Below are 13,153 nucleotides of genomic sequence, written 5' to 3' on the forward strand. Positions count from 1 at the left end.
AGGTTTGTGTCACTTGATCCCTCTCGTTGACCCGTGTAATAGGGGCTTATGGCAGTATGCCTTTAGGGTATGTTCACAATAAGGAATAGGTGAGGAATTGAAGAGGAAGTTTTCCTCCTCTTCTTCAACTCTGGCAGAATGGGAGCAGAATTCAAGTGGAAATTCAACACCCCAATGACTTTTACGGGATTTTTCTAGAGGAATCCATCCAAAGAATTGACATGTCAATTCTTTGATTGGAGAATGGAGGCGTGTGAGGCATCGCATTGACACACTAAGGCAGGCGGCATTCCGCGGCAGGGGCTTCGATGCAGAATTCCACCACTTCTACTCAGTGTGAATATACTGTAAGACCAGATGTAAATGTATTGTCAATTCTTAAGCAGTACTTACGATTTTTCCATAGCCTTTAGATAAGCAATTTTCCTCTCCAGCACATCGATATCCCGCTCGTGTGCTTTCCACTGCCGCTCCTCTGACTCCAGATTCCCAGATGGCTCGGAACCCTCCAGCTCTTTTCTCTTATCTTGTATTAGAATTTCCATATTCTCACAGTTTTGCAGAAAAGTCTTGACATCAGCCAGGCCGATAAGCTCGGCACCTTTCTCTTCTTTCAGGACTTCCAAACGATTCCAGCTGAGAGAGAGAAGCACTTTATTTATTTACAATATTAGTTTATTAGGAGCAAATCCATCCGGAACACTGTGCTAGATAAATGGAGTTTACCAACAATAACGCTGATATCTGAGAACTGGAGGGGAAGACTCTTATAGGAGGGACTGATAATAGGATATTATTGATATTTAATCCCTATTATGTGTCACTAACTGTACCAGATGCATTGAATGGGCACTCCAGCGAAATTGGTGGTGAACTGGTGTCAGAAAGGTACATGTGGTTAAGCACTGGTCCCGCTAAGCTGATGCAGATTTCCTCCTGCTCTGTCTCTCTTGCTGTTCCTCTTCCCCTGCACTGCTATCACACTAAATTTCCCAGTAGTCTTTGCATTACACACTCAAAGTCCTGTTTCTCCCACCCCCATAACTCTGTCCCCATTACAAAAGGTTGTACTGTACAAGTCCAGTGCACCCACTGCTGTGTACCCACAAACTGGTCATAGTGCCCATGCTGACCCCTTTCGCAAATTGTATACAAGCGTGATGAGTTTGTGTACACTGCTTACCTGGAGAAGACATGGCACCAGGGTGCACTAGGGAAGCGCATTCTACATGATATTAGTGTGATCAGTGTATATCCTATATTGCAAGAATAAGGCCCTGTGTACACCCATCCTTTCCATTGTCTAGGCCAGGCATGTCCAAAGTCCGGCCGGAGGGCCATTTGCGGCCCGCGTTCCGAACTTTTACGGCCCCCTAGGTATCCAGCTTGCTATTATCTGCCTGGGTTTTAAAGCATATAGCATGTAGCATGTAAAATGGTCGGCCCTCGCACATGTTCACTTCATCAAATTTGGCACTCTTCGAAAAAAGTTTGGACATGCCTGGTCTAGGCCCATCCGTTCCATTGTCTAGGCCCATCCGTTCCATTGTCTAGGCCCATCCGTTCCATTGTCTAGGCCCATCCGTTCCATTGTCTAGGCCCATCCGTTCCATTGTCTAGGCCCATCCGTTCCATTGTCTGTGCCCATCCTTTCCATTGTCTGGGCCCATCCTTTCCATTGTCTGGGCCCATCCTTTCCATTGTCTGGGCCCATCCTTTCCATTGTCTGGGCGCATCCTTTCCATTGTCTGGGCGCATCCTTTCCATTGTCTGGGCGCATCCCTTCCATTGTCTGGGCGCATCCCTTCCATTGTCTGGGCGCATCCCTTCCATTGTCTGGGCACATCCCTTCCATTGTCTGGGCACATCCCTTCCATTGTCTGGGCACATCCCTTCCATTGTCTGGGCACATCCCTTCCATTGTCTGGGCACATCCCTTCCATTGTCTGGGCACATCCCTTCTATTGTCTGGGCACATCCCTTCCATTGTCTGGGCACATCCCTTCCATTGTCTGGGCACATCCCTTCCATTGTCTGGGCACATCCCTTCCATTGTCTGGGCACATCCCTTCCATTGTCTGGGCACATCCCTTCCATTGTCTGGGCACATCCCTTCCATTGTCTGGGCACATCCCTTCCATTGTCTGGGCACATCCCTTCCATTGTCTGGGCACATCCCTTCCATTGGCTGGGCACATCCCTTCCATTGTCTGGGCACATCCCTTCCATTGTCTGGGCACATCCCTTCCATTGTCTGGGCACATCCCTTCCATTGTCTGGGCACATCCCTTCCATTGTCTAGGCCCACCCCTTCCATTGTCTAGGCCCACCCCTTCCATTGTCTAGGCCAATCCCCTGCACTGTCTAGGCCAATCCCCTGCACTGTCTAGGCCCATCCCATCCCCTGTCTAGGCCCATCCCCTGTCTAGGCCCATCCCATCCCCTTTCTAGGCCCATCCCATCCCCTGTCTAGGCCCATCCCATCTCCTGTCTAGGCCCATCCCATCCCCTGTCTAGGCCCATCCCATCCCCTGTCTAGGCCCATCCCATCCCCTGTCTAGGCCCATCCTTTGTGTACGCCCATCTTTTGTGTACGCCTATCCTTTGTGTACGGACATGGTACAGCAGATAAGCAGTACCTATGACAGGACCATACCTATTATCAATGGCCTTTAGATGTTGCAGAATTTGATTTCTCCTATCAGGGTCAATCTTGACAAGAGTCTCAGCCATGTTTTTTATCTCATCTAGACGCGCCTTCCCAGCGGCAAGATCAGTCAGGAAGTTCTGGAATGAAACACACAATATTACTTCATTGACTCAATTATTTAATCCGAAATGTGTTGGTACCTGAAGCCATGAGCTGTGAGTCATCCTAATTTATTACTTCCTCAATACCCATGATGTCAGCTTTCAAGTTATAAATTACATTAATAAAATTAGTTCTAATAAAGGAAATTAAAGGGGTAGTTCAGGAAAAAAATATCCCAACATCTTGCTCCTATACTTACAGGGTTAGCTCAGCAAAAAATATTTTCTTTCAAATAAGTTGGTGCCAGAAAGTGCCAGAGATTTGCAATTTTCTGCTATAAAAAAAAATCTCCAGTCTTCCAGTACTTATCAGCTGCTGTAGGTCCTGCAGAAAGTGGTGTATTCTCTCCAGTCTGAGACAATGCTCTCTGCTGCAACCTCTGTCCATGTTATGAACTGTCCAGAGCAGTAGCAAATACCCATAGAAAACCTCTCCTCCTCTCCAGACTGGAAAGAATACATCACTTCATGCAGGACATACAGCAGCTGATAAGTACTGGAAGTACTATTTGTGGGCAGCTTGATATTGACAAGGAGGAGCAGAGCAGATAGATCCATACAAAGAGATTTAGTATAACTTGTACTTTCTTCATAATAATGCAGCTCTTTTAAGCTTTGGAGTCCTCTGGGCCATCTTACTCTATGACTGACACCATTATGAGAAAAGGTGTTGATTGCCAATAAGAACCGCCCACTGGACTCCTGAACCCAAAATAGGACCTTGGCTGAGGGATCAGAGCTCACTCTGGCAGTGTAATCCCTTCACTGTGGGTCTTGGTTGCTTTCTGCCGTGGACATGCACTACTGACAGACATCAGCGATCACGCTGATGCCAGTCAATTTAACCATTTATATGCTGATGCCAAAACTTTAAAAAGTGTGGCCACACAAGGTGGTATAGGGGATGCTTAAGGTCTTTTGAAGGCCTCTGGATTGATCTGTTTATATGGATAAGGTTCAGGTGTTAAAAACTGCACAGCCCCTTAAAGGGATTATCCAGGACTACAAAAATCTACTTTCTTGCAAAACAGCACCATCCCTGTCCTCATTATTGGTATTATGATCCAGCTTTAATTTACCTTAATGGAACTGATCTACCTAAACAAAGGAAAAAATGGGGCTCTTTCTGGAAGAAAGGGGCCATATTTTTCTGGATAACCCCTTTAAGATCACTATACAACAAATACTTTGCAATATGGGTTACCTAATGCACTAGTCCTAAGTAATGATATACTTTGGGCAGAGTCTTTACTGACACGCACTGTCATGATCATCAGAAATAAATCTTCCTTGTCCTGATCATCTCCCCATCCCTCTGGCAGAGACCTCTGCACACTGCGGCTTATTACAGCAAATACAGATATTAGACAGATAATCCTGCCAATACCAGTCACAATGTTTTACACAATGTTCTTTTGTAACCGGATAAAGTACATTTCCTGGATTTGTCAGAGCGAAGCACAGAATCCCGCCTGGAGGAGAAGCTTCCAGAATTAAGACTTAATATTTAAATTAAAACCAGATTTTTTGCTTCAAGGCACAAAAAGCAAAAACTCCTGTCATTAGTATGAAAGTAAGTGAGTACATAGAACTATTATTTCAGGTCATATCCAACACATACTGAGTACTAGGAGAAGGCTCACTTTTGCCTGATGAAATTCAGGACAACCTATAGAGAGAATGGTGGTCCATGGACCACAATAGGCAAATATGGCCACTGGCGGCTGCATGTAAACAGTCTCCATTAAAAATAGACAATTTTGTCGACTGCTCTTCAGTCTTGAGTAAAACACTATACAGTGACTGTGTCAGTAAAGCATTCAGGCACTATATATGAGAAAAGCTCTCCATCCAGCCTGTCTAAGCCATAGAGCTCTATTATTAAGGCCCTTAATACATGGGATAATTATCGTTCAAATAATTGTTCAAATAAGTCGATCCTATTTAAGCGATCATCGTCACGTGTCGATAGCAGTCAACGATTAAACAACGTACCAAAAATTGTTGATCGCTCCTTGAGACCTGGAACCATTTTTACCATTGCTCATTCACTAGTCGTTTGTAGTAATAACACATCATTCGGTCGATCTTTAGGAGATGAACAATCATCGAGGGCAGGACGACCGCAAGAACAAATCAGAATTAGCGACCATTGTTCCATGTGATTGTGTGAATGATTTCAAGGTGCTCGCAAAAGTCGTCGTTTGAGATTGTTTACCGTCATCGTTGAAAAATCGATTTGACTTATAGGGCCTTAAGTTGCACAAGTCTACAGATAACTATAACTTCACAGTTAAATTTCTTTACAATTGTAATACAACTTGTAGGATCAGAAGCTATTTACCTCATACTTTATTTGCATGACCTCCACGTTATCAGCGCTTGGCTGAAAAGTCTGAAAAATCTTCTCCTTGTCATCCATCCAAGAATGGAACTCCCCACAAGCGCTATAAAACTGATACAGACGGACCATGTCTTCCAAAGCTTTCTTCCTTTTCTACAAAACAAATACAATCTATCACATTATTGTAATTATTTTGAAGATAAGAAAATGATTCTTGGCCCTTGTGGCAAAGATATTCAATAACAAGGAGGAAAAGTTATATATAATGCCAGAAATATGCCTACAGCAGGGTAGGGAACCTCGGCTCTCCAGCTTTAGCTTTGGCTGTCCAGGCATGATGGGAGTTGTAGTTTTGTAACAGCTGGAGGGCCAAGGTTCCCTACCCCTGGCCTACAGGGTAATTTCTGTTCAGGTATACATCAGATGTAATTTTATTGTATTGTGTTAAAGCGACTTTGTACCCACAATCTGACCCCCCCCCCCCCCAAACTGCTTGTACCTTCAGATAGCTGCTTTTAATCCAAGATCTGTCCTGGGGTCCGTTCGGCAGGTGATGCAGTTATTGTCCTAAAAAACTTTTAAACTTGCAGCCCCGTGCCAAACGGGAGTATCTGTGCCCTAACTTTGCACCACCTCTCTGTCCCTCCTCCCCACCATCTTCATCATTAGGAATGCCACTGGAACATTTTCTCCTGTCTGAACATTGCACAGGTGCCTTAATGATCTAGCCCATGTGTCGTGCTGACACAGCTGAGGAATAGGAGACAATCTGCCTGGAGCATTCCTAATGATGAGGAGGGTGGGGAGGAGGGACAGAGAGGTTGTGCCAGCCTAATGCATAGACATTCTAAGCCCCGGCCGTTGGGCACGGGGCTGCCAGTTTAAAGGTTGTTTTTGAGGACAATAACTGCATCACCTGCCGAACGGAACCCACGACACATCTTGGAGTAAAAGCAGCTATCCGAAGGTACAAGTGGTTTGGTGGGTCAGATTGTGGGTACAGAGTCACTTTAAATAACCTGTGGCCAACACTAGGATTGAATAGCTTGTGGTGCCCCTACTACACAGCTGTTTATAGCTTCTTGATATGCGGTTTCCAAGATATGAGGGTTTTTGCGCAGTGATATGCATTTTGATTCAGATTTTTTTTATTCCAAAATTTTACTGAATTTTTAGGGACTTAAAGGGTTATTTCAATCAGGTACAGTATATATTGAATCATCCCCCCTCCTGGACATTAGCATTTTGTTCTATCCTTGTTATAACCTTTTCAGTCGCTTTCCCCCAGTTCTGAGCTGCTGCTTTCTGCTGAAGAAATAGAAATCTGTGTGTGAGCTTTTCTCTCCGTCTAACCCCCCCCCCCCCCCCCTCCCTTCTGAGAAGGCTGATGTAAAGAAGTCCCTGGCTGGCTAATACTACACTATGTGAGGCAAGGAGGGTTAATCTGAGGTCAAGTTGCTCATGACCTTACTGTGATTAATCCAAGCAGCATTACAGAGTGCAGCTACCAGGGAGGCCAGGGAGCTGTGTACATGTATTTACATCAGCTGTCTCGAAAGAAAGGGGGGAGGAGGGGGGAACTGAGAGAACCGAAAACAGCTTTCTCTTCAGACGAAATCAACAGCTCAGAACTTGGGGAAGGAGACTGAAAAGGTAATAAATTTAGAACCAATTGTTAATCTCCAGGAGGAAGAATGATTTAGCATGTATTTTACATGAAGAGAATACCCCTTTAAAGGAGAACTCTCAGCAGGTTAGACAACTATAACCTACTGATAGCCCCTTATACTGCCGGGGATGCTGAGGAGGAAGGTATGTGTCTTACCTTCTTCCTCTGCATCGGCCCCACACTGATAGTCGGGGTAAACTAAGCTCTGGAGCACCATTTGGAGCACTGCCACGAGTTTCGGCCTGTCTCCTCCAGTGCTCCTAACGGTGATCTGGAGCGGAGTTTACCCGGACTAACAGCGCAGGTGTGATGCCAAGGAGGAAGGTAACACACATACCTTCCTCCTTAGCCTCCCGGTTGCTATAGGGGGCTATCAGCAGGTTACATTTGTCTAACTTGCTGATAGTTCCCCTTTAATATGCAGAAAGCCTTTCAAAGTGATAATAGTAATGACAGGATCTTGCACAGCGGTCTGGATACAGATACTCAATTTATTATAGTAACACAGTCAACATAACAAAAAAAAAGCACTGTTGTACGCCTCTTTTGAGAAACATCCAAGGCCAATAAGGTAAACTGCTCACAAGCCATCTGAGAAGACACACTGCATAGCAGGTTCACCAGCAGTCACTATGGCTGGTACAGAGGCCTACTACATGAAAGGTGAGTAAGGCATTTCAATACTGTGATCACAATTGATCACAGCAGTTAAATGATTGCCGTCAGTGTGATTGCTTATGTCAGTTATCAATGAGTACTCACAGGAATGATGCGAGCCCAGCTTAAACCCCATAAAGAATCATTTTGAAATGAATTACGGGCCATGATCCGTAATCAACATTCAGCAGTAAATGGGTCTGTGCATTGTGGATAGGTGCATATCAATAGTGCTGCCCATGACTACAGGTCCCGACTACAGTTGCCCTACGGACAGGTGAATGTAGCCCATGCCTTCATTTACAATGAATGACTGAGTAGTGACATGTCCAAATCCATTAAAAAATGAGTCACCTTGGAGAGTTGCTGAAGGTTCTCATAAGAGGCTTCTATTTCTTCCTGCACAGCGATGATTTTTTCTGGTGTCATCTGGGGGTCTTGTTTAGTCTCTTCTGTCTCAGGGGGCAATGATGCTGAATAGCCCCTTTTTTGCGGTCTAGCCCTCTCTTGAGTTATCATCACAATCAGTGGCTTTTTTTCTTGCTGCAACTGAAAAAAAAAAAAAGAAAGATGAATTTATGTAAATAATTTTAGAATATATCAGACCTATCGATCTCGGGGGGAAGGTTATGACGTACGATAAGAGGAGCTTTGCCTGCCACTGTCTGAGCCTGGTCCCCAAGCCTCCGCACTTCCATTCCATAGGCTGAAATCTCTTTCTCAAGCCTCAGGTGTCTCTGTAATACGGCTTCAGCACTGGACTCATCCTTGCCGTAATCTTCACTTGTTAGAAGCGGCAGATGTTCTTTCAGCCATGATTCGGCTTCATTGGCGTCAGCAAAGTACTGTATGATAACAGAGATACATGATAACATGGATACAAGACACACCATATTAAAGAGCAGTCAACTCTGAATAAAAGGTCGGGACAGATCTCTGCATCATTATGCTATAATAATAATAATATCCTGTACATTGCTTTCTTCAAGTAAATGTTGTCTTCTTAGATCAATCCATAATTTTAGATATTGCCAAATCTTGAAAAAGTACTTAAAATGTGCTCTTCCAATGGTGCCTTACACATCCGAAGCCTGAGTGGGCCCCCACCCCAGGTAACATGTGTTTATATAAGTATACTACATATAAGTGACTACAGTGCAGTTACATTCAGGGACATGTTCCCTGACTAGACCAGAAAGAGAAAAAAAGGAAACAACTTCAAATACTCCTTTTATATTACTTCTGCCTGCATTGAGTCTTGTAGAAAGCAGGCCTATGAGAGTATATGGCGTGGCTGATGGTATAGTATTAAACTCCATCTGTGTCTTGAGGTAACTGAACAGAGGGCAAAGGGTGATTTTTTAATATTTAACCCTCTTTGATTGGACACACCATGTAAGTGAGCCTGGGGCTGTCTTTCCTCCACTTTATATGCTTTTGAGTCTTAGAGCTGTATTACATGGCCCAATATTAAGGAGCAATTGAGCGCCGTCCTGTGAGGTCAGTGCTCGCTTGCTCCTCATTCAGTGCTCGCTGTCTGTGACATCGAGCGAGGGCAGGGGGCAGGGGGCAGGGAGCAGTAGGAGGGGCTGCCCAGTTGATCTTTACATCATCCGGGGAGCCGACAGAAGATAGCGGTGGTCTGCTGCCACCGCTCCTATTTCATGGCGAGACGGCCAGCAGACTGTCACTATGGTTCTCATTTTCATAGGTCATGTTTTAAGACAAAGATCAGCCGAAATTGTGCATGTTGGCTGATCATTGCCTTTTAACACTACCTATTACACCAAACAATTATCTTTCAGTACAGCCGATAATCGCTTGGTGTAATAGGGCCCTAACTCGTGACACCTTTGCAATCAACTGATTGAAAGGACTGCACAGGGGTGGATTAAGGGGACCATGGGCCCCAGGCTGTTCAGAAATCGTGGGCTCCACACTCAGCTAACCACACCCCCTCTAGACCTGTCCCCACCACACTAACCATGTCCCAACTAACCACACCCCTTCCCCACCCACTTCTATAGACGTCTCCACAAATCTTTTTAGCATCAAATATAGTAATTTCCTAATTATTTAACATGATCATTAAAGCCACAACTAGACACTGTTTTAAACAGGCTTTTTTAAATTTGCAATCAGGTCAGAAACAATAGAACTGGGAAATATTGTGAAAAGATTTTATAACAGTTTAATGAAAACATTAAAAACACGCACTTACCTATCCGGCTCCTGCACTGGTGGCCCCCTACAGCTGCTCCAGTCCCCAGGTGCTTCCTGGTTTGAGAGGGGCCATGGGGCATAACAATCTAGGCCGGCTCAGCCAGTCAGTGGCAAAAGCGGGACCCCGTTACTGACTTGCTGAATGGGCCTGGAACGTTACGCAGTAGTGCCCCTCTAAAACCAGGAAGCAGCCGGGGACCGAAACGGCTGTATGGGGTCACCAGCGCAGGAGTTGGGGAGATAAGTGCATGGTATTTGTTTTTATCCTCCCCCCCCCCCCCCCCCCCCCCCGACACTTTTGAAAAAAATCCTGGCCTGAACATCTCCTTTATCAGGTTTATTCTGTTGGACAGAGGCTCCTGTTCTGCAGAGCCAACATCATCTGCTATGTTAGTCCTGTGTGCAGTAATGGCAGCTCTGGAACGAACATAAGCTCAGGAGTTATTGTCTGAGCTTTGCAGAAACATTGTGAACAGCCACATTAGTCTATGGTGAGAAGGGATTTTATAGCCTTTGAGAACTACTTTATGAGACATGGCTGGAGTACTACTACTGCGCTGAAGGAAAAAAAAAACAATATAAAATATAATTATTATATGATATATATTTGGTTGCTACATTCTTCTGCTGACTTGTGTATCAAAAAATTGGTTGCGTTACTGAGAAATTGGAGGCAAAGAGAATAAATCAAACCAGCTGAGCTGTTCCAAAACCACTGTATTTTCTTCAGAAATTTGATCCTAACCACCACATAAACAATGCAGATTCCATTATCAGGGGAGGGAACACAAAGGAACATCTGACCTGTCAAACATAAAATCCATAAAATAAGCCACTATGGGATTCTGGAAATTATTTCAGTTTTCCTAAGGTGTTTTTTTTTTTTCTTAACCCCTTCCTGGCTGCCCCATTTAACAGCCTAGTCGGGGGATGGACTGTATGGAACGGGCTCAGGAGCTATGTACAGCAGACACCAACTGCTAAGGAGTGACACCAGAGCATGGTAGAGTGCTTTACTGACAGTAACACTTTTAAAAAAAAAAGGGCATTTTTATGTGCATCTTTCTCTCATGTCTGTGGTTAAAAAGTAGCCGATTTTGGAAAACCACAGCAATTACTGAAAATGGGTGGCTGTCAATGTAAGTCTAATAGATCAGCGTGCTCTGGCTCATAGAGGGTTTCCCAAGTGAGGGCCCTTCACTATGATGTAGAGTAGGACACACGGACAATGTAACAGACTCTTGAAGTTTACAATCACAATATAGGCAGATCACCTGTTTTATAAGTGCTGCCACCTCTAGTCGAAATTTACTTCTTTTGACCTCTTCTTGAAGTTCCAGCCACTTTTTCTGGATGTTGTCAGTCATTTTCTGGATAGTTGCCTGGTCTGTGTAGGCCAGCTGGCACAGTTCTTTCCCATTTCTTACCACCTTGGCCAAGATAGATTGGTGGGAAAGTATCTCTGCTTCTAAAGCCTGAAAGAGACCAACAATAGACTTTATGAATATGATGATATCGACCCAAGTGGTCAATTCAGAGACTTTCAAAGTTTTTAAAAGTTATCAAGAAACTATTTTCAAAATCTTACAGAAAACTGACTATAGCCTATCAGGCAATTATGGCATAAGTCTGAGGCTCGCCAAGCAAGGCCGGGTTCACACTGCATTTTTGCATCTGTTTGCACCCATTTTAGTATGTTTAAAGGGAACCTGTCACCCCGGGCAACCCTCCAAACCCACCCCACCCCTAGACAGGAACCCGTATACATTCCCACTTCTGCGTGTCCCACTCCCGATGCCGATCCCACCACGGAGATCTGGCCGTTGACTCATCTGCATGCTCAATATGCAAATGAGATGAGAAGAGTCCGATAGCCTTAGGAAATCCCTGCTCTAGAGATGTCCTATGGCCAGCGAACTCATCTCAGCTTATTTGCATATTGAGCGTGCAGATAAGCCGACGGCCAGATCTATGTGGCCTGACCGGGACATGCAGGAGCGGGTATGTATGAAGGGCCCTATCCAGTTCAGGGAGGCTGCCCAGGGTGACAGGTTCCCTTTAATTTTAACCTACAGAAAACTGTGGTTAATAGTGCTGGTAAAGCATTGTGCTCAGTCGAGCATCAGGATGCTGGATCAAGCTCCATTCTTGACCATGCACCTTCTAGTGCTCGGGTAAAAGTGGCCATACACCTTCAATAACTAAGGGATAAGCAATTACTTGGCTGTCAGGTCTCATGGGTCTGAGGACCACTGCTGCATACTTTAGAGCAGTGCTTCTCAATTCCAGTCCTCAGGCCACACCAACAGGTCATGTTTTGAGGATTTCCTTAGTATTTCACAGCTGATATAATTATACTCGGAGCATCAGATATTATCATAGGTGTTCTTTGTATGGGATATCCTCAAAACATGACCTGTTGGTGAGGCCTGAGGACTGGAATTGAGAAGCACTGCTTTACAGCACCTCCCCTAAACCCTGCCTTATAACTCTCTTCAGATGACGGCTAGACAGCAGCTGTCTGCACTGTCCATGCTGCCTTGATACTTGCCCTCTGCACAGGACTCATAGTCAGGATAGCAGCCAAGCTGGGTCAGGACAGGCTCCGGCCTAACGGGCCCAACAGGAGATTGCCTGGTGGGCCAGTATGAGCCTGTATATACCCATACGTACAAAGGGCTTGACAAAAGACTAAAGTTCGTGCAGAGACATCACCACTTTGTACATATGGGTGATTAAAACTATTTTTCAGTTGTTTTTTTTTTACTTTTTACTTTTTTTTCTGCATTTCTTTGAGATATCACACAGTACAGGAGTCTTTCCACTGGGACCAACCCACCAAAAACGAGCAGTACAGTTCTGCTGGAGAAGTGACAGCTTATTTACTTGCCGAAGCATATTGTAAGTTGATAATCTTATACCTCTTGCTTTGCTATCGATGAGTTGATGTGGCTGAGATCTCTGCCAGGGTCTGCCAGTATAAGAACCTGCCACTTCTCATGGATCCAGGCCTCCTCTTCACCGCAGTCCTGGAAAAACTGGTACAACTTCAATAACTCTTCAAGACGCAATCGCCTAGAATATCAAAAATAAAAGACATAAAGCAAACACCTATCGGCGTTCAAAATATACATAGTGTATCTGCCACTATACTGTTAGTTTATGACAAGTTTACAGTGGGCCATACTGAGGCAAATGGGGTAATAAAAACCTTGTTATTATCTATACAAAGATCCAGATATCTGTAATAATTGCCCAATGGCACGAGTAATACAATGTGGGCATTAGATATCCATGGATTTACTGCAAACACTATCTTCTGTTAAAGCCAAATCTGACATTTACTTGGGTACAGCAGCATAAGAGAAGCCACGTAACCAGCATCATCCCACAATACTAAAGGGCAGCAGTTATTCTAGATAAAGCCCATAGTGAGTGATAGAGACCTC

General features: G+C 44.6%; 1 protein-coding gene across 5 annotated transcripts in view; it reads right to left on the bottom strand.

The window, feature by feature from the left end:
• SPTBN5 (spectrin beta, non-erythrocytic 5) overlaps window positions 1–13,153 on the bottom strand; it is a 226,477-nt gene that overhangs the window by 185,111 nt on the left and 28,213 nt on the right. For all 5 annotated transcript variants that reach the window (XM_069950563.1, XM_069950562.1, XM_069950566.1 and 2 more), the window contains 7 exons: window positions 12,626–12,779; window positions 10,979–11,179; window positions 8,120–8,326; window positions 7,836–8,030; window positions 5,156–5,308; window positions 2,657–2,787; window positions 394–636 (listed from right to left, as the gene is read on the bottom strand). In XM_069950563.1, the coding sequence (XP_069806664.1) occupies window positions 394–636; window positions 2,657–2,787; window positions 5,156–5,308; window positions 7,836–8,030; window positions 8,120–8,326; window positions 10,979–11,179; window positions 12,626–12,779 (1,284 nt within the window). The remainder of the gene's footprint in view (window positions 1–393; window positions 637–2,656; window positions 2,788–5,155; window positions 5,309–7,835; window positions 8,031–8,119; window positions 8,327–10,978; window positions 11,180–12,625; window positions 12,780–13,153) is intronic.

Source organism: Dendropsophus ebraccatus, chromosome 13 (assembly GCF_027789765.1).
Source record: "Dendropsophus ebraccatus isolate aDenEbr1 chromosome 13, aDenEbr1.pat, whole genome shotgun sequence".
Classification (NCBI taxonomy): Eukaryota; Metazoa; Chordata; class Amphibia; order Anura; family Hylidae; genus Dendropsophus; species Dendropsophus ebraccatus.